This window comes from Coptis chinensis, chromosome 1 (assembly GCF_015680905.1).
Source record: "Coptis chinensis isolate HL-2020 chromosome 1, ASM1568090v1, whole genome shotgun sequence".
Classification (NCBI taxonomy): Eukaryota; Viridiplantae; Streptophyta; class Magnoliopsida; order Ranunculales; family Ranunculaceae; genus Coptis; species Coptis chinensis.
The window spans coordinates 25,730,749-25,757,550 of record NC_141456.1 but is presented as its reverse complement, the minus strand read 5'-3'; the positions used below and the strand labels follow the sequence as shown (position 1 = coordinate 25,757,550).

At 36.2% G+C, this 26,802-nt stretch overlaps 2 protein-coding genes and 1 pseudogene across 8 annotated transcripts; 1 reads left to right on the top strand and 2 right to left on the bottom strand.

Moving 5' to 3' along the window:
• The first annotated feature begins 5,215 nt into the window (after positions 1–5,215).
• Positions 5,216–17,648, top strand: LOC147523148 (small ribosomal subunit protein uS8-like). 2 transcript variants are annotated; one of them, XM_086597548.1, is made up of 4 exons: positions 5,216–5,328; positions 16,721–16,865; positions 16,937–17,097; positions 17,321–17,648. In XM_086597548.1, the coding sequence occupies exons 2-4, from the start codon at positions 16,733–16,735 to the stop codon at positions 17,417–17,419; spliced, it is 393 nt and encodes a 130-aa protein (XP_086453674.1). In that variant the 5' UTR covers positions 5,216–5,328; positions 16,721–16,732; the 3' UTR covers positions 17,420–17,648. The 2 variants fall into 2 exon arrangements, with proteins under 2 accessions (XP_086453674.1, XP_086453669.1); XM_086597543.1 differs by lacking the exon at positions 5,216–5,328 and adding an exon at positions 16,000–16,170.
• LOC147523149 (protein FAR1-RELATED SEQUENCE 5 pseudogene) lies at positions 14,045–14,497 on the bottom strand (annotated as a pseudogene).
• A 4,868-nt stretch (positions 17,649–22,516) lies between the features above and the next one.
• LOC147523147 (putative WRKY transcription factor 39) lies at positions 22,517–25,938 on the bottom strand. 6 transcript variants are annotated; one of them, XM_086597529.1, is made up of 5 exons: positions 25,404–25,938; positions 25,203–25,255; positions 24,984–25,065; positions 23,890–24,014; positions 22,517–22,777 (listed from the first exon to the last, which is right to left on the bottom strand). In XM_086597529.1, the coding sequence occupies exons 2-5, from the start codon at positions 25,222–25,224 to the stop codon at positions 22,737–22,739; spliced, it is 270 nt and encodes an 89-aa protein (XP_086453655.1). In that variant the 5' UTR covers positions 25,225–25,255; positions 25,404–25,938; the 3' UTR covers positions 22,517–22,736. The 6 variants fall into 6 exon arrangements, with proteins under 6 accessions (XP_086453655.1, XP_086453635.1, XP_086453640.1 ...); XM_086597509.1 differs by having other exon boundaries at positions 25,203–25,250; XM_086597514.1 differs by having other exon boundaries at positions 25,203–25,269; positions 25,404–25,935.
• Positions 25,939–26,802: the final 864 nt, after the last annotated feature.

Below are 26,802 nucleotides of genomic sequence, written 5' to 3'. Positions count from 1 at the left end.
GTTCCCCCATGGGCTCTGTCATACTCCCGTTAAATCCATACAAATTAGTCTGCGAAGGTCGCAGCTGCTTTGGATCGACTCCCATTTCCTCCAAAGCACCTCTGAATAACAGATCCACTGCACTTCCACAATCAATCAACACCCTTTTCACCATGTAGTTTCCCATCGCTACCGTAATGACCAGCACATCTTCATGTGGTGAGTCCACTGCCCGTAGGTCCGCGCTACTAAACACAATTCTATCTTTTTCTACTGCCGCCACTTCTCTCTGCCGTGGCCTATCCATTCTCTTATTAACCTGCTGGATACTCACGGTCAATCGTATCTTGTCCCTGTGGGCGTTATGGCTCAGAACTTCCCCGCTGTAAATCACATTGATGGTTTCCAGTATTCTCCCCTGCGGCGGCATGCGCTCCTCATTCTAGGCATCTCTCACAAATTCTCCCATCCTCCCTTTCTCCACCATTCTCTGAACCAACCATTTTAGAGCGTAATAGTCATTCGTCTCATGATTCCTTATCTGATGATATGTGTAAAAGTGCTTCTCAGGTATCTCTATTGGCATGCTTCGCGGTCCTTCATACCCCGGCAGATTCTTTATTAAGGGCAAGATCTCACTGAGTGGCTTGTTCAACGGAGTCTGTTCCACCTCGCGGTATGGCTTCCTTTCCCTGTACTCCTTTTGGATGTCTTCCTAGCTTCCTTCTGCTCGCGCTCTGTATCCGCGGTATCTCCCACTTTCTTTTTCCGATATCTCTGCTTTCCGGTGTCCCCGTTCCTTCTCCAAAGATAATACAGCCTTCCATGACCTCTTGGAATCCTTCTGCATATAATCCTCATATCTTATATACTTTTCCACTCACGGATACAGCTCGTGTAGTGTCGCGATCTCGTTCTTGGCTACGGATTGGTGCACTCCTGTCCCCGGACGCAAGCCTTTCTCAAAGGCTATCACCACTGTCCTCTCATCTAGATTTTCAACTTCAGTGTCTCTGCCTTGAACCGACACAGGAATTCCCTAACTGATTCCGAACGTTGAACATAGCCGTGATGTCTACCACCCGCTTTTTCTAATGTATGAAGTGATCTATGAATGCTTGCTCCAATTCCTGGAAATTTTTTATGCTCCCCGCCGGCAATCTGTAGTACCAATCTGACGCCCCTCCTTTAAGGCTAGCCGGGAACATCATACACCTCAGACCGTCATACCGAGACTCCTGCCAGAGTGGCATCTGCTACCGAAAATGATGGATGTGGTCCGTTGGATCTCCTTTGCCGTCGTACCTCTCGAACCTCGGCTAGGCAAACCGCTTTGGAACCTTTAAAGCCCATATGTCGTTTGCTAAAGGGTTGCGATTCAACCCAGCCACCACCTGACTGGCCGCTGGCCGCTCCTCCGAGCTCCTTCGCCTGCCGCTGGTTTGCCTCCCTATCATTGTCTATCATTTCTTGGACTTGCTCCATTGTCAAGCCTGCTACTGGGTTTTCCACTAGATTCAGTCCGGGCTCCTCCTCGTCTTCAGATCCCTCATTTTTGGACCCCTCACTTAGCTCTTCCCTGGCCTCTTCCTCCGCCTTCTCTCTCTCTTTTTCTCAGCTCATCGTTCTCTTCTCTCAGCCTCTCGATCTCCTCTCGCATCAAGCGTGTTTCTTCCACTGCTCGCTCTTTTCCTCGTTCTTCCCCTCCTCAATCGCCGCTTCCGGTGTTGTTTCCTGAACCCTCACCTTCTTTGGCTTACCCGCTGCTCTCTTTGGTGCCATTTCTAAGTTGCTTTTCTCTCGTTCGCCACAGACGGCGTCAAATGTATAAACCTAAAATATCTCACTACTAAGTCTCTCTCTTCTCTCTCTTTTTCACTATTCCTCCCCTTTTTTCTCTCTCCAGCGGCCTCTTCTTTTCTCCCCTTCCTCTTCTTTTTATATCCCCTTCCTTCTATCTGGACCGCCCATCTGTCTTGTTATCCCATGGCTCTCCTTTCGACCTTACGCCTGCCACGTCCGCGGTCTAGGGTTCCGTGGTCTTGATTCGCTGCTCCTCCGCATCCTTCCTTATGTTGCCTCTTATCCCCTGCACCGCGGACTCAGTCCAATCTTCCCACATTGTGCCACTAAATATTCAATATTCAAAACTAAAAACTAAAAAATAAAACCCAATCAGTAAATAGAATCCAATCAAGAGCAAAATGAGTAATAAAAGTCAATCAAAACCTTTTGGAAACAAATATTTAACGTGCCTGTTACATTTCTACAATACTAAGACTGACTGAATCTACAACTCTCAACGGTATCAAACACCAAGCTAGTTCCATGCCAAACTTGAGAATTATTGGTTTTTCAAAATCATCAAATACCTGATAAAAATAGAAATACTAATCATCGAACAAAAAAAACACATTTGTCCATTAACACAAATACCATAAATAGTTATTAATTGACTCAAATCTTGCTAGTTTGAAATTCCTATGCAATATCATTTGAATCTTGTTTCAAACTACTTAGTATTGTACCACTACTCATTTACTCTCATTAGTCATTACATGCAAAACATAACAGAATCAAAGGACGCTAAATCAGAAGTTGAAGCTCCCCAAAACTCCAAATCAAGACATATACAATACCATTTCAACGAAACAAAATAGAGCAACACTGAAAATCTATAAATTTTGAACAGAGACAGAAATCAAGTTATTGAACTGACCTCAAACAGAGATCTTAAGTTGCTATAATTCTAATCGACAGAATCCCTCCAAGAAAATTTATAATGAGAAAAAGAAATAAATGAAGAGAAAATTTTACCGTTGTTGAGGAAGGAGCGAGAATAGAGGAAATGAAAGCAAGAAATAAAAATGGGAAATTGGAGGGGTTCAGAAGTTCTCCAATTGTTCTATTTTCAATTCCAATACAAACACCCTCATTATAACAAAATTAAAAACGAAAATCAAAATCCCACCAACAAATCCAACAACTTCCTATGCAAAATTACCCAAATAAACATTGCTTGCCTTCATAATATACCAAAAATTTAATCCCCATCGCAATTATGGATTAAAGTATACATATGTCAGATGGACTAGATTTAAGGAAATTGAAAATTAATGATTTAGGATTTGGGTTTTGGGAAGAGGTTTTAGAAAGATGATGGGTTTTCGGATGATGGGTTTCCAAAACCCCGAGTAGCAGATCTAGATTATTTGCATATATGTATATATATATTTTGAGTGTGAATGTGATTGTTCTGACAGTGAGTGCTAAAACTATTGTTTGATTGGATGAAAGTAGAAGAAGATATACACACCACAAATGGGAAAGAGTCCCAAGGTGATTCCAAGAGCAGCAGAAAATGCCAGCTGCTTGGGTTCAGCCCCTCTGCACACCCCAATAATAATGATAATATTAAACACAAAGATATTCGATTTAATTTGAAATTTGTATCAATTCGTCCACATAAATAAAAAGATATGGTCGGTGGTTTACTTCCAGAGAATTAGAATAAGAGGATCGACAACCTTCTTGCTGAGCCACGACATCAATTGGATCCTCCATATCGCCATTTCCCTCCTCTTTTGGTTGGTAAACCATAAACCTTTTTTGCTGTGTGGCAAAGGGCTTGGATGTTTAATGGGATAAATCAACATTATCACATTGTTATCTACACATTAATGGGTCAAAACTGAAATATGGCTTTAGATATAGCAGTCAAATCACTCATCACAATTCCTCAACCATTCCCTATTAGAATAAATCCTAATGGTAAAAGCTTAATCAACCCAGTAGACAGTTATTTAATTGAAATCACAATCATGGATGGTCAAACTCACACTCCAACACATGTGCTATATTAGTGCCAGGAAGGTAAAACCTAAAAGAAAAGGGGGTTGAATGCATTCAAAATAATGAACATACAATACCTGAGTAAGTTGTCGGCTTTCATGATTGCCACGCAAAAGAGTTATATTTGCAGGATATCTGTTAACAGTTAAAACACTGTGGATCAACATTAAGATTAAGTATATTTTCAACATGCTACAACACGTACCACCACATTTTACTTCAGGGCTCAATAACAAACAGAGGCTGCAAAGAAAAGAAAAAGAGAACTTCCGAGTTAAGGCAATGGGTGAAGCAAAATGAGCATAAAACTATTTGTACACCGAAATTGTTCAGTGACCAATTTAAATTCAAACAATATTGTAATGGTTGTTTAACTCCACACACACACGTGCGCGAGAGAGAGAGAGAGAGAGAGAGAGAGAGTATTGTGTCAACGCTGACTGGCTTTCCATCCTCCAGGAGTAACTCAACTACGGTTCCTCGACCGATCGCTGAAGTAAAAAAAAAAACAAAAGGTAGAGTTACACAACAAAGCCTGTGCATGACATGATTTACAAATTTTCGGCAGAACCACCACTTGTTAAGCAGGAATTTGTTTGTTTTTCTGCAAACTTTAATAAAAATCGACCTTGAAGAATCTTAATTAAAATGTATGACACAAATACTTTAACTGATCAGCAGAAGAAAGAAAAAAAAGAAGAGGATTACTGTAAATACTTTGCTTTCCAAGTACGTACCGCTGATCAAACAAACACTACGAATTGTAAGTCGAAATTAATTTCGTTTCATTTTACTTAAGCGAGAGTGATGCTATTTTACGAAAAAGTAACATTTAAATATAGTTGCTCTTTTCAGTACCTCGGTGACACCATAATAATTGCTTTAATCTTTTCTTTTTTTCAAACATTTTTGCTTTTCCCTTTTAATAAACATGTACAAAATAGAAGCTGTTGGAAGTATCAACGAAGCCATTTTTTTTTGGGTTGGGGCAAAAATCAGAGCTTCTGTTTTGTTGTTGAGAGAGGCAAGAGAATGAATTGAGAAAGGAAGAGAGAAGTTGGGAGGGCGAACAACAATTTTTCTTTTTGACTTTTTGCTTTTAGGTTTATTTTTCCTTTGTAGAGATGTACGAACAAATGAAAAGGGCGTGGATTTGTTTTTTTTTTTTTTTTTTTTTTTTTTTTTTTTTTTTTTTGCCCAAGCTAACGTGTCTATCTCAGAGAAAAAAGAAGGCTGACGTGTTTCACAGGGAGCATTCTCAACTACTCAGTATTCAGGTCTTTGATAGAGAGAGAGGTGATATATAGATTGGACCTTAAACATGTGGCCACTTAATAAATGGGCAGTCCAAGCCCAATACTTAAAAGACCAAAAGAGTCGTCTATATAAACAAACTCACAACTAGGTTTTACAGCCGCCTCATTTCACAAAAGCCCCATCTCTCATTTTACATATCTTCAAATTTTTTTTTTTTTTTGGTTCTATCGTTTCTTTTAGGTAATGGCACCTCCGCAGCCCAAATCTGTGTAAAACAAATTTCTTAGATTGGTATTTAAATGCCTTGGAAGGGCGCAGGTCGCGCTCAGCCAAAAGGTGGAGTTCCAGGCGCTTGGGCGCAGGTCGCGCTCCAAGTTGGCTTGCCCAGGGCATGGGTCGTGCTCCAAGTAATTTTTTGAGGAAAATTTTAGTGCTGAAACAGACAACCACAGTGAGAATCAAACAAGGGTGGGTGGGTTATGGGACTTTGAAAAAACTATCAATTCTAAAGAAAACAATACTAAATAGTACTAAGATAGCAGCGGCACCATTTGATAACCGTAAAAATTATAGTTTTCCTACGGAATGAACGATGAAACTCAAAATGCAAGAAAAACTAAACTTAATTACGCGTTGCTATCAAAGATTTCTATACTCTCAATTCTATCGAAATAGAGTGGAGTAAAAAGTTCGTTCCACTCCTAGTTCTTTAGCATTCAAGTTTTCTACAATTGACTAGTCTATCCAAAGTCTAATGAGAGCAATGGTGGAAATTATACTACGATGTGAATTCAAATAACAAGATACAAATAACGGAATGATAGAATGCTAAAAGTTTAATCTAGATAAAGAGTTAGGGGAATTTGATTCAACCTTGAATCCAACTTAATAAACTAGCATAGATTTGTTGTAAACCAATTCTTACGTTCTTACGGTAAGAATTGGTCGTTCTAATCCCTAATTATACATGGCATTTCTATCAATTCATAACTAGCATGTGAGGTTGTCCACCCATTCTCATGGCGAATCAACGACCTTCTAGAGTGGAATAGATTCTTACAACGATTCTATACTACACAATCAAGTTTTCATCAAGGCTTCATCAAACCCCTCTAATGGAGGTTTAGCCTTGATTCATCAAACTATCATTTCCAATTGAATTAAAACTAGACATAATATAAAGATTTGAACTTTACTAATTTAACTACTCAAGAATTCAATTCGAAATTAAGCAACTAAGGAATGAATAACAAACAAAAATTGAAATTAGATCTAACCAATTCTAATTGACAAAATCGAAATTAACAAGAACTACTATTTTATTTATCTAATGAATGAAGAACAATGATTCAAATAATTAATCTAAAACAATGAATGAAACTAATTAATTAACTAATTGAAATTCAAAAACTAGATCTACAAGCTATTCTAATGGCTATTTTCTATTCTAAACTATCTAACTATCTCTTTTTTAAGAGCTAAGTCTTGTTTTATGCAAAGGAGGAGACCAGATCCACAATTTCGTGCATGGGCTGAGGAGCCATGTTTTGGGCCAGAAAATCGAGCCCAAAGCCCAATTTCTTTAGTCCACAGAGCCTATTTCAGCTAGCTTTGACTTTAGCAGACTTTTCGTCCACTTTTGCTCCTCTGATTGGGTCAAGCCTTGGACCATTGGAAAGCGCTTTCTTAGCTGGTCGTTTTGACGTAAGGTAGGCCCAAATCCAAGGCCTAAGTTCAAATATATGGTCTTCGAAAGTTCTGTTGACTTGTGTATTGTTTCTGCTCGTGTTGACTTTTCAGCTTTTGACCGGGCTTTACAAAGGCTTTGTCTCCTTGAATCTTGGCCTTTATCACAGAACTTCTTAGCAACCAACCCTTGCTCCTTTATCTCGCCAAAGTGGCACATTTCTGCACATAATTGACTTTACTGCCTGGAATACATAAAAACACGTAATCAGCATTAACTCTTATTTATTACTCGCATAATTGGTCTAAAAGTATGATTATTAAGGGGTTAAAACTATAGTTTTGGGCTCTTATCAACTACTTTTACCCATGTATCGAACGAATTGGGCTTCTGTAATAGAAGCCATGCGTGGCTCTTGCCAGCTAGAGTGAAGGGAAACACTCTCAGTTTAACCTGAACATCAAAAACGCTCAGATGATTGAATGTACTGTAGACCTCATGTATTCGGCGTAGGTGTTATGGTAATTCGTGTTCGAGACCGTGAAAGACGGGTAAGAGATTGAACACATTCGATGGAATGCGGAAATCGCTATTGAGCTGTGTAAGTCGTATACAAGATGGAGGCCCATCTTGTAACGGTGTGTAGAAACTAGAGAGAGGCTCTTTAGCTTGAACTACTTCATCCGCCATCATAGTAGTTGGGGGATGAAAAATAGGAGAAAGTTGAGATCAATGTGCTCTCCTACGTGGGTAAGTTTTAAATAGACTAAGCTTTGTATAGCCTGAGCTTAGTCTCAATGCATGATTGCGAGACTATTTTAGAATCTACTTACATGCGCACACAAAAATATTGGATGCTCAAACAGCAAAATTCGTTTGTAGCTTTGAAGTTTTTGAAAAGTTTGCATGCAATGTCTATATATTAGATACTATGCCCTGTTTGAATTTAACAGTGGGCGCGGAACGGGATTTTGGGAACTGCACGTGTCGATGTGGAAGACCACTACTTCACCAGATGGTGTGCCACCAACAATCTTACCCACGATATTTCTGAGGGAGAGGAGTGGGGAAGGTGGTTGGTCCACTGGAATCTAATAGTTTACTACTCTCTTTGTTCATGTTAGATGTTTGTCCTGATGGACGTGACTGAATTCGCTATGCTTGATTGATTTTATCTTTTTAATTTGGTCTATGTAACAAACATTTCACGCAATGTCTGTTCTAAAGTGGGGATTAATCCCATTTTTTGTTCTTTTAGGGCTCAGATTATACCTTAGCATTAAATGTAAAGACGAGACTGAAATATAAATCACACAATCATCTAAGCATGCTTAGTAACACACAAGTATCCTCTTACCCTTTGTAGCGAGGAAGGTTAGAAATTACCGCCCAAGGTGTGCGTACACAACCCTTGGGGTGAAGGCGGCGTGCTGAGGTTGGCGAAGTGTTTGGTGTCTTGCGTGTCAACCCACCATTCGAGCTTTTCCTTACGATTACAAATTTAATCTAACTAAGACCCACAAGTCAGGTCAAAATGTTAGCAAAGCCAATAAGTTACAATTGGTTGCCTTCGTGGGCTTAAAACTACGAAAGTGGTAAATACGAAAATTAACTACGTTTAACTAAATTAACTATTCACTTAATTAAACAAAATACGTAAAAATTTGGAAAGTGTTCGCCAAAGATTAGAACTTCAACCCCCAAGTTGGGTTGTGATGTGTGCACGTGGTACTACTCTTTCGTGCCTCGCACATCCAACCGGTCCAAGTTGGTCGAATTACCAACTCTTGGTAAGTAAACTTAAACCAAAAGACTAAACTTCCAAAGCTTAAACTATTTTGTATTTATCCTAATTAATTTTTTTGTGTTTTGACTTAACTATATGATATTATCTTAATTTAATCATGAATAAACAACAATTAATGAAAACTAAAACTTAAACATACTACTAAACTAATTTTTAATGTTTAACCTTGCTAATGTATTACTAATTCATTTTAATTAATAAAAACTTTTAATTTTTTAATTAATTTTTTTGATTTTTTTGAAAACTCAAAACTTTGCAAATCTATCTACTTTTTATCTACTAACAGTTAAATTAAAAAGACCTGGGGGAATTAAAGTGGACTTACACACGAAGATTTCGAGCCAACAAAATCTTCGTTGGAGAAAAAGGAGGCGCAGCGCGAGTGAACAGTTCGCGGGTGTGTGTCGTACACGGACTTGTGTCTGACATATGCGGGTGTGTTTCGTGCGTGGGCACACGTGTGACAGGCACGACACGGGTTCTTTTGCTCCGTTTGCGCTCTATTTTCTACAGCAAGTTCCGGTGATTCGTCTCGTGCTATTCCTGGGCTTCGTTTGCGCAGAAATGTACTGGAAACATACAAAAATTAAACATCAGTAATGAAATTAAGAAAAAAACTAAAAAAAATTGAAATGAAGATTGAGAAGATCAAAAGGTTCAATGAGTGTTGTTTTTCTCCATCTTCCTCTTCCCATTTGAATCCATGACGGCGGCGCCATTTGTTTGTATGAGAATAGTGGTGTTGAGGGTTGTCATGTTCATCTTGAATTCTTTGTTTAGAGGATGGGTTTGATGGATGGAAACTACTTTCTCTACTATTTTCTAATCTTTCTTATGGTTCTTAAGTTATAATGGTGGAAACACTAGTTATTATCTTAACTTGTTGAAATCTTAAACACATTCAATAGAGAAATATGGAATGAACTTAGTTTTGATGATTATCTTACTCACAAAGTTATACTCATTTGAACTTGTCAAATGAGTATGACTTGTGTTTGTGGTTGAATCAATATGAGATAAGTAGATAAAACTTGTATATAAGAGAGGATGAAAACTTGTATTAAAAAAACTAAAAACTTGTATTGAAAGATTAAAAACTTGTACTGAAAACACTAAAGCTTGAAGAACATAAAAATGGAAAACAAGTAAATAACAATTTAAATTAAAACATTTAATCTTCTCCTAATGACCAAAGATTAGCTCTAAGGTAATGTTCTTTCTCTACAAATTTGGTTTATATAGGACACCGTTTACAATTTTGCCCTTCCTTCTAGAAACAACCTTATGGGCTTTTGACCTAAGCCCATACAATAGAAGTCTTGATTTTGGCTTTAGGTCCCTTAGTCCGTAGCTTTCAGCCTTGAGTCCTTGAGTCTTTGACTTTGACAGTTGACTTGACTTTTGACTTTGAGTTTCTGGCACTTTTGCTCCTAAGCTGGAATCTTCCCAAGCAATGTAAATAGCCATCATTTTTGTGTAAAAATGCATGTATTAGGAATATGCATCCTAAATGGCCTGTATCCTGCAAACGGTAGCAAAAGCTATAAGTTGTCTGTTCATTAAGCATAAGAAGGACATATTTGAAGCATTGTAAAGGTAATAAACCACACATTTGGGGACTGATCAGCATACTCGCGTAAAGTTGAGTCTTTGTCTACTCTTAGTTGCTACATCCTAGCTCAAAGGTACCCAATTTTGCTCGCAATCAAACTGATTCCTTTACGTGTCCGCAGCTACTTAGGGACTGCAGAGAATTTAACCCATATAGGGATAGAATTAATGAGGCTTCTTTGATATTCAAATTCTTCAAACCATCCTTGAGCAATATATTTATATCACCTTGTTCTTAAAAAAAAAGATGAGACAAGTTAAAATGTTAGGAAAATATTAGATGAGAAATAAATGAGACAATATATGCGATCGCACATGGGCAAAATAAAAATGTACGTGAAGTATGACAAACCTTTCTTGTTTCTCTTTATCTTTTTTGAAGGCATGGTGTTATGGTCGATTGATTCTTTTTCTTTTTAAGTTCCAGTACGCCTTTCGGTCGGGTCCCATTCGTTAGTCTCCCTTCTTTCAAATCCAGATGCAACAGCCAATACTTCCTCATCATTTTCTTCAACATCTATGGCAACACCAGATCTTTTGGACTTCAAACATTGTCTTGGATATATTTCTTTCGTTGGTACAACTTGCTCAACTTCTTCCAGCCCCTTTTGGAGTGCATCTTTAGGTTTTAGATATCCATTTTCATTTACTGCGCCCTTTGTCACAAGCTTCATTGCCAAATGACATAGCTCATTATACCACAAAGATTGAACTGCATTGCAATTTGACAAATTTGGTTTGCTACCATTGTCTTTTACGACTCCGAGTTTCACTGCTTTAGTCCACCTCTGTAGTATATATTGATCAGGAATCGTATGTATATTATTAGGGTTTTTTAGATATTAGTCCTACTATTACTATGGTAACTAGACTTCGGTACATAAATGTTGAAATATTAGCTTTTGGTCCTACTTCTGCTACTTGACCGTCAGTCAACTCAGTTGACTGTGGTCATGCTGCTTGCTCTTTTGAAATGGCCAGAATGTTCTTGAGCATGCATCACACGTGTTTACAAGTAGGACTAAACTCTAATATCTAACTTACAGTAAGGTCCATATCCTAAATGATGATATTATTACTTGGGTCAAATACTAACCTATCTTTAAGAGTGAGAGAGGACGATGGTTTAAACAATGTGTATCTTTCATTACTAACTAGTGTACGGGAACCGATTTACGGGCAACGAACCGGTGGAATACACTGGAATGGAGAATATATGAAAGCTTAATTTAAGTAGTAATACAATGTTTGTTTTGATACCAGAGCTTATTGGTGAGTTTCAGAATCTTCGGTTACTTGATTTGTCGAGAAATGAGTTTTATGAAAGTATATACCTGTTGCATTATTCAAGAATTGTTTTATGACTAGGTTCATTTCTCTTGCATATAACAATTTATCTTGTTTGATTCCATTATCTACTGGAAATTGTTTGAATTTAATGGGGTTTGATTGTTCTTTTAATAATCTTATTAGTGGTAGTTTTCCTTCACAGATTTGTGGTATACCAAGTATGGCATTTGTTTCATTGAGAAGTAATTCTTTGGTTGGAGATGTTAGGGAACAAGTTTTAGTGTGTCAGTTCAAAGTTTGGAAGTTTTGGATCTTGGTAATAATTTCTTTACTGGGTTGGCTTCTTTTGATGTGATTGGACTTACTAATATAAGTTACTTCAATGTGTCGTTTAACCGGTTTCAAGGTGGAATACATGAGATTAGAAGTTGTAGTGATCGAATGTAAACTTTTGATGTTTTCAACATGACAAAAAATGACATATCTAAATATACTCGACCTACACCGAAACTGCCTCAGTGGAAACATCCCAACTAGTCTTGGGGAACTATCTCGAATTTAATTTCTTGATTTGTCAGAAAATGAGCTCTCGGGAATTATCCCTTCCTCTCTTGGAAACTTGAGCCGATTAGCTCATTTTAACCTTTCCTCCAATAACCTCATTAATGGTGCGATTCCTCTCATCCCTACGATCCAGAACTTTGGCTCTACTACTTTTTCAAACAATCCTGAGCTTTGTGGATCACCTCTTGGGGGTGTCCTACTCTGCCAATGGCAGTGGTAGTTCAGCATCTAGGAGAACCAGGAAGTTGAGTACATGTTTCTGCAATAATTGCCATTGTAGTTGCTTCACTTATCCTTATTGGAGTCTGCATCATATGTTTCATGAACGTAAGAGCGCGAAGACATAGGGACGATTTGACATTGGTTGCAAAAAGTATTCCATCGGTACATTGCTCGTAAATCAGTTCCCATACACTAGTTTGTCCTTCACTCTCTCACTCTTAAAACTAAGTTAGAATTTGACCCGGGTAATAATCTCATCGTTTAGGATATGGTCCTTACTCTAAGTTAGATATTAGCGTTTAATCCTACTTGTAAACACGTGTGATGCACGCTTAGGGGCATTCTGGCCATTTCAAAAGAGCAACCAGCATGACCATAGTCAACTGAGTTGACTAACGGTGAAGTAGTAGAAGTATGACCAAAAACTAATATTTCAACATTTCTGGACCAAAGTCTAATTAGCATAGTTATAGTAGGACCAATGTTTAAAAAACCCATATTATTATGATAAAATACCTTTAATATGTGACGACAAATAAGGCTAAGGGACTCAAACTTTTTGTAGCTACACTCAGTCTAAAAGTTAGACATATCAATTGCGACTTTTCTAACAGACCCTTCTCTAGTAACTTCATATGTGTATGTAGGGGTGTGCATAAAACCGACAAAACCGACCGAACCGAATCGACCCGATCCGTTTTGGGTCGATTATGTTTATTATTCAATTCGGTTCGGGTTAGTATATATGAAAACTGATAGGGTCCGTTCGGTCGTCGGTTTAGTCCCAAATCCGACTCGAACCGACCCGCCATATATAATATATACTAAAATATACATATTTAATTGATTTAATTTAAAATATATGAAAATCGATCGGTTCGGGTCAGTTAATATCGGTTAAACCGTAACCTAGTCAGTTCGTTTCGGATATCGGTTCAGTTGAAATTTATTTTGGTTCGGTTCGGTTCAGTTAGTATATCCCAACTGGCTCGGTTCGGTTCTAGAAAAACATAAAACGACAGAGTCAGTTTGGTTGTCGGTTTTGTCCCGAACCCGACCCGAACCGACCCGTGCACAACCCTATGTGTATGTTGTATCATCAACACTGCATTTCTTTTTTTTTTTTTTTTTGATTGGTAAGCCTGTTTTAAATGAGATCAGTAACTCTTTGATGCTGGCAGGATTCGAACCCCAGACCTCTGCATTCCTTGATGTTATACATAAGATGTTACTTATACTCAACTTTAAATATTTCAAAAACAGCATGTGTGTACATATCAGATGCTTGCTTTAGCATGGGTGTAGACACAAATAACCTTTGGGACATCTGAGATGAATTAAAATCAGCTTCGATCAATTTCTGTCTATCATCGAGACTGAAGTAGACACTCAAAACAATGAACGAACTTAGTCAAACTGTACTTTCTCTTCACATAATTTTTCAAGAGACTAGTGGTATTTTCCTCACGTTGAGTAGTGGTCATGTCTGCACAAAATATGTCACGCGCCCCCATACACTAATGCCCATTTCTTCTTTATTTTGATCAATTCAACCAACCACTTATTTCCCAAAAGATCATAATCACGCAACATCTTGTCCCATCTTGATAAAAAAAAAATATCATCTGTCTCACAATTGTATACACACTTAGAAACCCAGGAACTTTGTATACATGCTGGAGGTGCTTTCCGACATTTAGATATATATTCCACAAACAAAGACGATGCCTTGTTTTGGGAAAAACAGTTAGGATAGCATTCGCCATTGCTGGACACTAGTTGGTAAGAATAGTCTTTGGTGGTTTTTCTGACATTGGTTTTAAAAATGTTTTAAACAACCATTTAAAAGACTCGACACTTTCATCTATCAAAAGCACACCCCAAAATATAATAGACTGCATATGATGATTGACACCAACAAATAGCGCAAATGATCGTCCGTACTTCTTTGTTCTATAAGTCATATAAAAAACAACATCTCCAAAGTAATTATAATCCATCACTAATGTTGCATTTGCCCAGAACATATTTGATAGCTGATTTTCATCTTCACGCAACTCATCGTAAAAGAAAGATGGATTCTCGGCTTTCTTCCTTTTAAAATATTCTATAATTACATTCCCATCTCCATGCTTACCAAGTTCTTGCTCACGCTTCTTACGGAGATAATTTTTATAATCGATGTATGTAAAACCAACATTTTCTAGTCCTCCAGCTTGATGTGTCATATATTTATAACCATCAATAGGCACAATTCATGCAGCATCTAAACTACTAATTTCCGTTCTTTGTGGCTCTTTAACATGCCTCTGAGACCTCAATAGATACGCCTTGGATGGGGTTGCCAACTCATAGTTATGTTCATGTTCAACCTCAGTAACAACCCATTTGTTTTTCACATTCGAAACACTCATGTGAGCTTTGCAACCAATTCTTGTTTCGTTACGATCAATTTTCACATTTCCATTCCGCTTATCCTTTTTACGCACACCTTCTTTGAAACATATGAAGAACCGCCTCCTCACTGTTCTATCTGCTCTAAAATATATTTTGTCATTCCTAATACTAAATCCCAATTTACGAGCGTAGGAACTATAACTTGCATATGTCTATTCTTCAGATTGAAAAACCAATCCCTCATATAACAAATCTTCCATTGTTAGTTAAAGAGTTTTTTTTTTTTTCCCCTTTAGAGTATGAATAAAATCTTTTTTTTTTTTTTTTTTTCTGATAGAGTTATAGAAGAGGGTGAGATGGTAGAGATTCCCTCCCCCCCCCCCCCCCACCCATTTTCGACGCACAGAATCTTTTCTCACACACATAATCTTTCCTTATTCTTTCTAATTTGTAGCGATTTTGTTTTGATTTTTTTTGTATCTTCTATCTAACACCGTTAGTATCCTTCGCTTTTGGGTGTGAAATAAATGGACAGGTGTTAATATAATTTTATAAGGTGTAAAATGCTCTCTTTTCCACCCGGGCGGAGAAGATCTAGCCTCTAAAGATGATACATAGAAAAACAACATGCGTAAAAGTGGGGGTAGTACCATTTCTTTTCTAGTCGTTTTTAAATTTGATTACTTTCTTTTTATATACCATTTTGTCTAATGATAGCGATACTGCGATAGTTATGTCATTTTACCAAGTTTAATTTTCTCATAATTTGATGGAAACGACCAATGAGTGTTGTGCAATGATTAATGGTGTTGGTGTAATGATTAGAGATAAAAATAATACTCTTACAATAGGATAATTTTTACACGTTCTTAATATATTTGCCCCACCACAGTGACTAGTGAGTGCTGGAAATTAAAATGAGACTACGTATTATGGTATTACATTACGGCACCACAACATCTTAAAAAATTTCAGATATTTTGTTTTTATAAATTATAAGTTTGTATTTAAAATTGATAACAAAGATAAAATTGTCCAAATGATTTGTATTCAGCATTCAGAACCACGTCATTTTGACAAAAAACAAACATGTAATTTTTCAGATTTCAGCCCAATTAGCATTCAAACATTCAGACGGTGGCCGGGGTAGGCCATTAAGTTCAGCATCCAGAGGCTAAAAAAACAAACAACCCCATAGTCTTTTCATTAGTAAATGCCTTAAGCAGTTCAGCAGCAATAGAAAAATAGGACAAGTACGCTTCGGCAACTTCGCTGTTGGTCTATATATAATCTTGGTCTATAAATAATGGACCTTAAATATGTGGGCTAAACCCTCTTAATAAATGGGCAGTCCAAGCCCAATACTTAAAAGACCAAAAGAGTCGTCTGTATAAACAAACTCACAAACTTTAGGTTTTACAGCCGCCTCATTTCACAAAACCCCCATCTCTCATTTTCCATATCTTCATTTTTTATTTATTTTTGGTTCTATCATTTCTTTTAGGTAATGGCACCTCCGCAGCCCAAATCTGTGTAAAACAAATTTCTTAGATTGGTATTTAAAAAATTGATGAGCAGTGATTAGTCTAGTTTTGTATGAAAATTTGTTGTTTGGTGACCTGACATTGGTGAAATTAACAATAGATAAGGCCATGTTCTTAGGATTTAAATGGTGGATAAAAATGAGAAATTTAAACCAAGTTTTGTTCTTGGAAGCTTATAATCAGTTGATTTTTCAAGGATTCCTGAAGAGTATATCTAGGTAGTAAAGCTGGTTATAGTTGACCTGCTTAGCAGTGAAACGTGAATGTTATAGGGTACACTCCGTGTTTTCCCAGATTCTGACAAAATTGTTGGCATATGTGGTTGAATATAGCTAAAGAGAATCTAGTTTCATGAGTTGTGATATATTGTTGTAGAAGCAGATTTAGGAATATGTGCATCTAAAATGTTGTGTAAGAAAACTAGAAAAGTATTGGATTGAAAATTATTAGTCAAGATTATGATTGCATGTATATTTGTTCCTTATACCATCTTTTTTATTGCTGCATAAGGGTCAAGGAACGATGGTGAGAGGCAGTGTTATCAATGATGCTCTCAAGAGCATGTATAATGCTGAGAAGCGTGGGAAGCGACAGGTCATGATCAGACCTTCATCAAAAGTGATAATCAAGTTTCTCTTGGTTATGCAGAAGCATGGTATGCATTTTTTTTTTCATCTTTAGTTGCATTTACGTCTCTTGTCTCGACTATAAATTTTTCGTTTATAGGTTACATTGGGGAGTTTGAGTATGTTGATGATCATAGATCAGGCAAAATTGTTGTTGAACTGAATGGTAGACTTAACAAGTGTGGAGTTATCAGCCCTCGTTTTGATGTTGGAGTCAAAGATATTGAGCCCTGGACTGCAAGGTTGCTTCCATCAAGACAGGTTTGTTTCGACCAATAGTATTTTGCTATTGCTTTCCGTAACTGTAGTTTAACTTCAATGAAATGTATTGTGGAAGGCATGTTCTGAAGAAGTGGCCAAGCTGTCAATAATATCTGTCAATAATATATAGCATACATATTTACACCAAGATGGTCTAGGTATAATCTGAAGTGCATCTCAGGTGACACGGTATCTAACAAATGTTGATGGGTGTATTTTGCAGTTTGGATATATTGTGCTGACAACATCTGCTGGGATCATGGATCACGAGGAAGCCAGGAGGAAGAATGTTGGTGGTAAAGTGCTTGGTTTCTTTTATTAGCTGCAGTTTTCTGAAGCCCGTTCATTTTGGGTGTTTAGATGTTAAAGATAAAGGACTCTGACTTACATTTGCTCTAGAGAAGTAGGATTTTCATTTGAGTTTAGTATGGTATGGTGCCGTGTTTTTATGATAGTTGAACATTGTTGATTCCCGTTTTCAACGAAATGTACTCGTATTTCATTCGAGTGCTTATTTTATGTTATTTTATTAAGATTTCCCTTTCCCTTCACTTTGTATGTGCAAGTATTATTTCACTTTGCTTGGGGTTTAGAGATTCATTCTCTGACTGCAAACTGTGTGTTATGCCGATCTACATTTTTTAGACTGGGATGATACTGAGCCTACTGACCATAGCGTATTTCAGTATTTGCATGACAGATGATATTAAAAAGCCCGTGTTTTATTTTTGTTATTGAAGTATTGTACTATGTCTTGTTAAACAAGCTACCGCTAGCTATATCAATATCAAACATTAATATTGAACTAGCTTTTCTGTTTTAATTTTTCTGATACCAATTGTACAACGATAACGCACATTGTTGCTGGTAATATTCATGTGAATTCACGTTTTGTAATAGGAAACACTGTTACCCCAAGTAGATGGTGCTATTAGAAATCGAAACTACCCTGATTTTTTTTTTCTTTTAATCGAATGCCTTGTGCTAAAACTCACTGATTTGCTATTCGTCTTTGCGTCAGCCACAGCTCCATACTTTGTCACGTCTTGTGAACAACTACCTATGGGAGGTTGGAGTTGTTGGGGAATCAGCTTCTAAGGGTGGAGATGTGGTTGGTGAATGAGTCCGGTTTTGCTGTCCCAAAGGATGCCATCCTAGCTGTCCAACCAATAGGAATTAAGCATTTTAGGTCTTAGGCTCTTAGCAAACGAAATATCTACTAGTTTTCTTATATTTGGCAAAAGCCCCTCCCCATTATCCCAAATCTTGCGAGATTTTCCCTTGCTGAGTTGGTGGTTACCAAAAACAAAGGACACTCAACTCAGAAACAACTCATCGTGAAGAGTGTTATAAACTTATCTACCACATCTTTATTACAATTTTTTTATTGTTGTTAAATCACCATTCCTTATCATAGTTTTACCACAAACTAAACTCAAGTTACTCTGCCATAGATGAGGATCTGATGATTAAGTTTTGGTGCAATATGTTGTAGGATTCAAAGAATAATGAACTACAAGAAGGCTTGAAGGAAGTTTCCTCCAAGAAAAAGAGCATGAATAATCATTTTCAAACTTACCACTAAAGCATTAGATGAATATGTGGACGTTCATCCTCAACTATAAATTCCCTAATATCCTCTCAATTCTTTGCAAGTTTGCAACCAAAACAAAGTTGAAGTGAGCAAAAGAAGCCATGAAGAAACTCTCGACGCTATCAATTCCCATAATCAGTGTTATCAGACCCAGGACGGCCTGGAGGTTTGACCTTGTAAACTGCTGACCCAGTCACGAAACCGGGTTGGGTCACTTAGTAGATCGGTTAAGCAGTGGTCCCAGGTTGGAGCCAGTTGACTCGGATTTTTTTAGCAAACCTCTTCAACCCGGGCAGTTTACTCCGAACTGCCAGGTCATAATTAAAGTTAGGAATAATAAAATTTTAATTTGTCTCGCCAAGACACGAACTTGAGCGCCCAGTAAAATAAATAGAAGCTCTCTCCCACCACGCCACAATAGCTTGTCTTGATAGTTTGTAATAACCTAGAAATTGTCCGTGATTTCGTCCCGATATTTAATTTGGTAATTTAATTTAGCATAATTTGATGTACAAATCGAATGATTGTGTACGAAACAGTGTGGTATACTTGCTTTAATTTGGAAATATGATGTATAGTTTGGAGTCCAATTTGGATGTATAGATATTTAATTTGATAATCTAATTTGGAAACTATTAAGGAAAAATTATATAGTTTCTGTCCCATGGTTATGGTTGAGCTTAATTATTTCCTAAACGAAATCTATTTAATTACTGTCATGTAAAGGAAAGGATTCTGTAAGTCTTAAATTATGGATTTATTTCCTTAATAGTTGGAACTTAGCACAATTAGAGGGTCATTAATTATGAATGTGTTTCCTATTTAAACTCGGATTGCTTTAAACTCCCATGATTTATTAGATTTTGGAGTCCTACCGTATCAATACATATCTTGAGGCAATATATTAGATATAAGCCATAAATTAATTTTAGGAGTTTCAATTTGGACCTCTACTTAGCTCTCAAATTCCTCGAGATCAGTCTTCTCTATTATGTTAGATTGATATTACAAATATAAACATGATATAATAGTAAAATACCATTTTAATTTGTAAAAACACAAATGAATGAATGGAGTCAAACCTTGGTCTATTGGGAAATGAACAGCCTCTAAGAGACTAAGACCACCTGAATACTAATGCACTTGTGATATTTTTGTACAAATTAGGTATTGCCCATGTCGTACGACACAGAATGTCCTTGAAAAATCTTGATTTAAAGAAAAGTAGAAAAACACTGCATTCGTTAGGATCAAACAATTGTTTGCAGAACAAAATTTTCATCTGCTGCAAGTCGTTCATGCTTGTCTACTTTGTCTTCATCATTAGTTGCTAAACAATTAACAGATACAAACAATTTATACTTGACAACTTTTGTCCCCACCTTTTTTAGATTTTAAAGTTAATAACTGATGATAAATATTGGCTGGCCACCACACACAACTGCATTTACTACATAACCATTTGTTCTTGCAAACTTTATTTGACCATTATTTCAAATATGAATGTGCTTACAAACTGAATGAAAGCACTTGGAACGTTACACCAAATCACATGTATAGCCAAAATGTTAGATTAAATCAAAATGACACAACAAATATGCAATTAGACAAAAATAAGGTAAAGAGCATCTTGGTTCAGATGATATAAATAGGAAGTGTCATATATCAACTCAACTAATATGGTGGCTTGACACTTTCTTTTGCTATTGATATATGGTACTAATTGTTTTTAGTCTAAGCAAGGAGCAACAACAGAATAGGGCAAATGAGTACGTAACTCAATTGAGGGGAATTTTGTATAGGCAGGAAAATTACTTAAAAAAAGGAAAATTACTCCATAACAATAATAGTTGAAAATGAAAAGAATGAACACCTATGACAGTATGCTAAAGAAATACATTGAACTATTGAAACAAACATTAAAAACAATGAATTCACTAATGTACGTTAATAATATCCACGATACTTAAACCACTTTTTCATTCAAATTACATGCAGAGAGAATAAAGATACAATGACTATACAATGATGACCTTGTACTAAACACGTAACAAAATATACATTACGATATTTTCATAAATATTTGGAACCCTGAGAAAGTTTGAGTATAACATTTTTCATCTTTTTCCTTTAAAAGAACAGACACCATTGAGAATACTGTAATAAGGAAAATGAAACATTGGGAATAGCAATATAATGGCAATAACAGTTTGAAGCAAGCTAAAAAAGACAATGGTAATTATTTGTAGCATGTAGATATAACTACCTCAAACAGGTCCAATTCCAAGATGAACTTTCATATGTTATTCCTTTTGTGCAAATAAGATATAAATAACTGAAAATATAAAATGAATTTATAGTAGAAAAAACAACATCGATGCTCTAAAAACACCAAGCTTATTATTAGATAGCATTAAGATAGTTATCTAATGATATAAAAACCCTAATATAGTAAGCAATAAGATAGTTACTAAGGCAGAGACTTAAACTATCATTCTGAGAAAGGGCAACTTCTTGAAAAACCCTTGAGAAGGCGGGGCTTACTACAAATGAGTTATGATTGACTCCAAGTTTCAGAGGACAACTTTTGGATTGTACATAGGTTCTAAATATAGTTAACTCTCAAGTCTCAAGTACTATTAGTCCATAGTTGAGCTTAGCCCCTGCTCACATCCTAGGGAATTAATGCATATGCTCGTATAGAAACAGAATCCAACACTACTTAATCTATCAAACAATAAAATTATGCCAAACCACTCGTGTCTATATTGTTGTCACTAAATGCCACTAAAACATTGGTTTGCAGTAAACCAGCTTTCAATTTACTAACCAATCTTTACAAACCGGCAGACTTTGAGCTACAAAATCTTGGCAGAGTAGCAAGCTGAAGCACATCAACAATTAAGGTGCAAGAGATGAACTGCCAAATCCAACGCATATGTAACTCTTATATATGGGTCCTTACTCGAACTGAACTAATAGAAACACAATATCGCTACTCTATCAACCACTCTAATTTGCATGTTTCATAAATTAGGTCTACTCCCTGAAAGGGATCAAACTAAAGCTCTACCTGTTAGCCGCTAGTTCACAACATAGTCAATAACCAATAAAAAAACTAAATTGGATGACTGAAATGACATTGAGCAACTATTAATATTGGATACATAGAATAGATGTAGATGCTCATAATGTCCTTTAGTATTCATTGAAATGACATTGAGTCGCTGTCTCTATCAACCACTCTAAACTGCATGTTTCTTAAATTAGGTCTATTCCCCAAAAGGGATCAAACTAAAGATCGACCTATTAGCCGCTAGTTCACAACATAGTAAATAACCAATTAAAAAATAAATTGAACGACTGAAATGATATTGAGCAACTATTTATATTGAATTCATAGCATAAATATGGATGCAGATGCTTATAATGTGCTTTAGTATTCATTGAAATGACATTGAGCATAATTCCAATACATCCTTGGTTTTCATCAGCCTAAGACAGTACTATACTTTAGACCTAGGCGCTCTATAAAATTCAAACACCACTCCCTATTATTATTATTATTATTATTATTATTATTATTATTATTAATGATAACAAATTACTTACAGACTGCATGCATGCATACTCGCCTATATCACAACTACAACTCATTAACCTAGTTCATTATCAATAAATTCTTATTTCACAAATGTAGATATGGACAAATCTCCTTCATAATTCATTGTATTGACAATGAGCAGAATATCAGTACATCCACAATTTCCATAGCCTACACCCATGTATACTATAACTATGTATGCTAACACAAAAAAAAAAAAGTTTTGACACCAATATCTGATTCACATTTAATAGATTAAAAAAAAAAATACAATTTCATAACATCAGACAATGTAAAAGCATACAAATACTTATTCATTACTGTGTTACAGTATAAAATTTTGAGTACATGCAAGTCTTCGACCTTGTTGTCCAGCCTAGCAACTTCTTCTAATTTTGCTTGAGCCTTTTTTATTTAGTGTAGTTACTTGTTGCATCTACTCTACAAATGCCCATTCCAAAGTAGCAAGTGAAGTTGAAGTCCTGTTGAAAAAAAGATTGTTTGGCAATAGCATTATGAAAAACCCATGCAGTTTGGCAGGGCCAGCTCTGAGATTGAGGGGGCCCTAGGCGAGCTTTTAAAATCAGGCCTTTGTAAAACCCAAAAAATCTGGTAAAAAATCATATGCGTATTGTTTATAGAGTAATACCAATTTAACCCTTTTAATATCAAAATGTGAGTGGTCTAGTGGTGATAGCCTTAAACTTTCTTAATTCTAGGTTTCCATCCGAAGTTCGACTCTATGTCGAGGCATTTTTAACAAATTGAACACAAAACTTGGTCTAGTGTAGTATTGGTCGCCTTTTTAGTGGGCTATTTCGTGGGGGCCCTAGGTAGGCTGCCTACAACCTACCCCTCAGAGCCGGCCCTGCAGTTTTGTCAACTATAAATTCAGTCAAGTTGACTCAACTTAGAGAAGAATCTATTGAATTCGAAATCACAACCTAAAAAACTCATCTTAAAAGCACCAAAAGTTTATCTATGTCATCTGCAATTCAAATGACCCAACGAAACTATTACTGAAGCTAGATATTCTTTGTTGTTTTTTTCCCACACAAAACCTAGATATCAAGCAATAGAAATACTCATATATTAGAAAGTTAAATCTGATGGAAATACATATTGATGTAACGGTAGCCTAAACACAAATCAATTTGATATTTATCTTGACTCAACAATGTCCAAAAAAACCATGCATAACTTATATAAAGTATACAAAATATCAAAGAAATAGCTCAGCAAAAGAACCTAAGTGATGATCCAAACCAATAATTCTTCACTCTATTTTAAACACCCATATATTGATTCTTTCTCTCAATAAATGGTACTGCTTAAATTAAGCTATTCATATTTCATTAGCAAGAAGAATAAAAGAGAGAGGGGAGGGAGGTGTACATTGAGTTGTCAATCCTGCTAGACATATCATTGAGTTAAACCATCATGATTTCCCGTATACAGAGCCAATTAGAAAAATAAAGACAAATTGCTACATACCTAAAAATGAATGAAAATGACAATTCGGCTGCTATGCTACTAAACATGGAAATATGGATTCAAATGCGACAGAATTGATGTATTTCTAAAATAGAGATACCTAGTGTGTGGAGAGCCCTTGATTGGCTTCTGACCGTACTTCCCCATGGATACTCATTAGGTGGTATATCAGCAACCTTGTTACTTATAGTTGGCACCTTAATTGATCTCTTCACTCTTAGTTTCCTACATAAAACACAATAGCAGTTAGCAACTAAGCATAGGTAAGCGTAGTAAACTGACATTATGATTGATATGAAATTAAACTTTTCTCTTTGAGCAATGTCATTTACCACTGCTTCCACATTTGACACTTCCATCTACTCCCCTAACAGAACACCTCTTTTATTTTTTTTTGTGTTTGACGTGTTTCTAAAATAGATATCCTAATTAGCGACAACATACTACTTATGCAACAACCATTTTATATATTTGATACCCATTTCTGCCGAAAGCAATACACTACTCTTCTAAACTTGGTCAATTGACATTTTGAAATTAACCAATCAGATTAAGCAATTTCTGCGAAAGCACCAATCATAATTAAGGTTTTTGTTAGATCGCAGGGAATTACGTAGAGCTTGCAAGTGAAGCGGAATACTAAGTGAAGAGGGCAACGTCTATGTATTGTAAATATCCAAAACCCTTAACAATTATCATAAGCATTGCAGAATTGTTGAACTTTGGTATTCCTCGAGGGTTACACTAAAAATATGTGATTACGTACAGAGGTATTCCCAACTGGTTTTGATCGCTTGATAAAAAGAGCTTTCACCCTTTACATGCGAGGAACCCAACATTGATTAAATGGTTTATGAACTTGCAATCTAACAAAAAAAAAATGAAATAACAAAAATCAAAGCAGTAAGGAATTAGGTAGAACAATAAACATTCATGAGATAACCTACTATACATGAGATTCATGTTGGTGCGATGGTGCACATGCTAGAAAGGATGAAAAAGAGAGAAGGCGCAAGAGAAACCCCTTTCCAGAAAGTAATTGGCTGGGGACAAATGGACGATTGGAAGTTAAAGAGTTTCAGTTTCTATGCCTTGTTTAGAAAGATTTAACTACAATTTGCTAATTATGGGAAAGTTTTTATTACCGTTTCTAACATTGCGTTCAAAAACAACATATAAAGAGTATTGCCAAACCTTAAAATCAACGGAACATACCATTTCCTACCCAAAATGGGGTTAGGAGACTGCTCACATCTGAACAACGATTCTCGCAAACCTAAAACAAAAACGGGGCAAAAACATACATTCAACACAAATTGATTAAGTAAAGTCACATGAGAAGCAGTACATGGTAAATAACTCAATTAGCAAATAGAAGATACGTAGATTGTCTAGCAGGAATATTAATTAAACCTGTCATATGAAACCTGCTCATGTTGTCTCCTTGAGATATCCAATTGACTTTTCTAAGAAAGAAGAACTTGTTACAAAAAAATGGGAAAATATATTAACGTTGGGAATGGAATTAATGGAAAAATGGGAAATATTGAAGTAGGGAATGAGATATTAACGTTGATTGAAAGAGAAATAATTGAGAATAAAAGAGGAACTCACCTGATCTTGAGAGAACCCAAATAAAAAACGATGCATTCAAAGTTGATCCTTTGTAACAGAACAAAATTTCAACCATAAACAATCAACACTGAAAATGAGTCTGTCTAATTCATAGAAAAATGAAGAGAGTCAACATTTCTTTTTCTAATTGGCTTCCATTATTTCATTTTCTTTGTCTTTAATTGTGTGGTTATTCTTCAATTGAGTTGGTCAATGAGAGAGATGGAGATAAAATTCTACCTTGGCTTGGGGAAGACGATTAGGAGGGGGAATGGAATTAATGGAGGAGTAATTGAGAAATTAAACTATGGAGCTAAAAGAGGAGATGAGAATAATAATGGGAAACTGATGCGAGTCTTGGGGAGTGGGAAGTGGCGAGGTGAGGTTTTCTAGTGGTACAATTAAGAGGCGCAGATTGAAGAAACTCCATGAGTTGGCGTTTAAGGCGTTTTAATTGGTGTTGAAAGTTCGTGAGTCTATTGGGGTGTTCAGGTTTTTTTTTTCAATAAAACTTGCACGTGGAGCCGTTTTTAGTTTGGAAATTAAATAGGATAAGATGAACGAACATGAATTTTCTTGCCAAGTTGCTATTTTTAGTCATTTAGAAGCCCAACCCCACATTTATGGCCCTTAATAGTTCGCTTAAGTCATTTACAACATTTAATTCATCAAGTAAACCTTTTTAAATGCCATTGAGAATTAGCCTCAAAGTGGTTTCAAAATGATCTAAGTCATACACGTGTCTCTCTTCAACACAGATCCCTATGAAATCTCCACCACTCTTTGTCTTGCCATTTTGTTATGTTATAACAAACTAGTTAATGCCCATGCCTTCGGCACGGATTTCATAAAGTTATTGTGTATTTTTATTGTAATTTCCATTAACACCTGCAAAATAGTTGTTGTAACTTTGGCATGGAGAGCTCTTATCAAATGTCTTCCTCTAACGGAAAAAGTTTGTTGTGTAGATAAGCTATTATCAAATGTTTATTACCGGAAAAAAAAAAAAAAAACAAACAAACAATATGCTCCAGTTCCCCACAATTTCTCATACTAGAGTTTTTGAAGGGAACGGGCCGGATAAGATGGGACTTGTATTCAAATTTCTATGTTCATGTTTGTTTAGGCCATTATCAAGCCCCATACGACGTTGTTTAATCTTAATCTACTATCACATCTCTCTATATTAAAGAAGAGTTGATAAGCACATAAATGCTATCAATTTTATGCCCACATTTATATTGAGTTGTCCAGTTAATTGAATATATTTTCCTTTAATATGCTTGTTTCATTGGTTTTAGAGAAATCAACATGAATGCAACAAAAAGGCGAAACGAGATGAGACACGAGTCACACGATGGGGATTGCAAAATGATCATGCTTGGTTACAGATAGGATA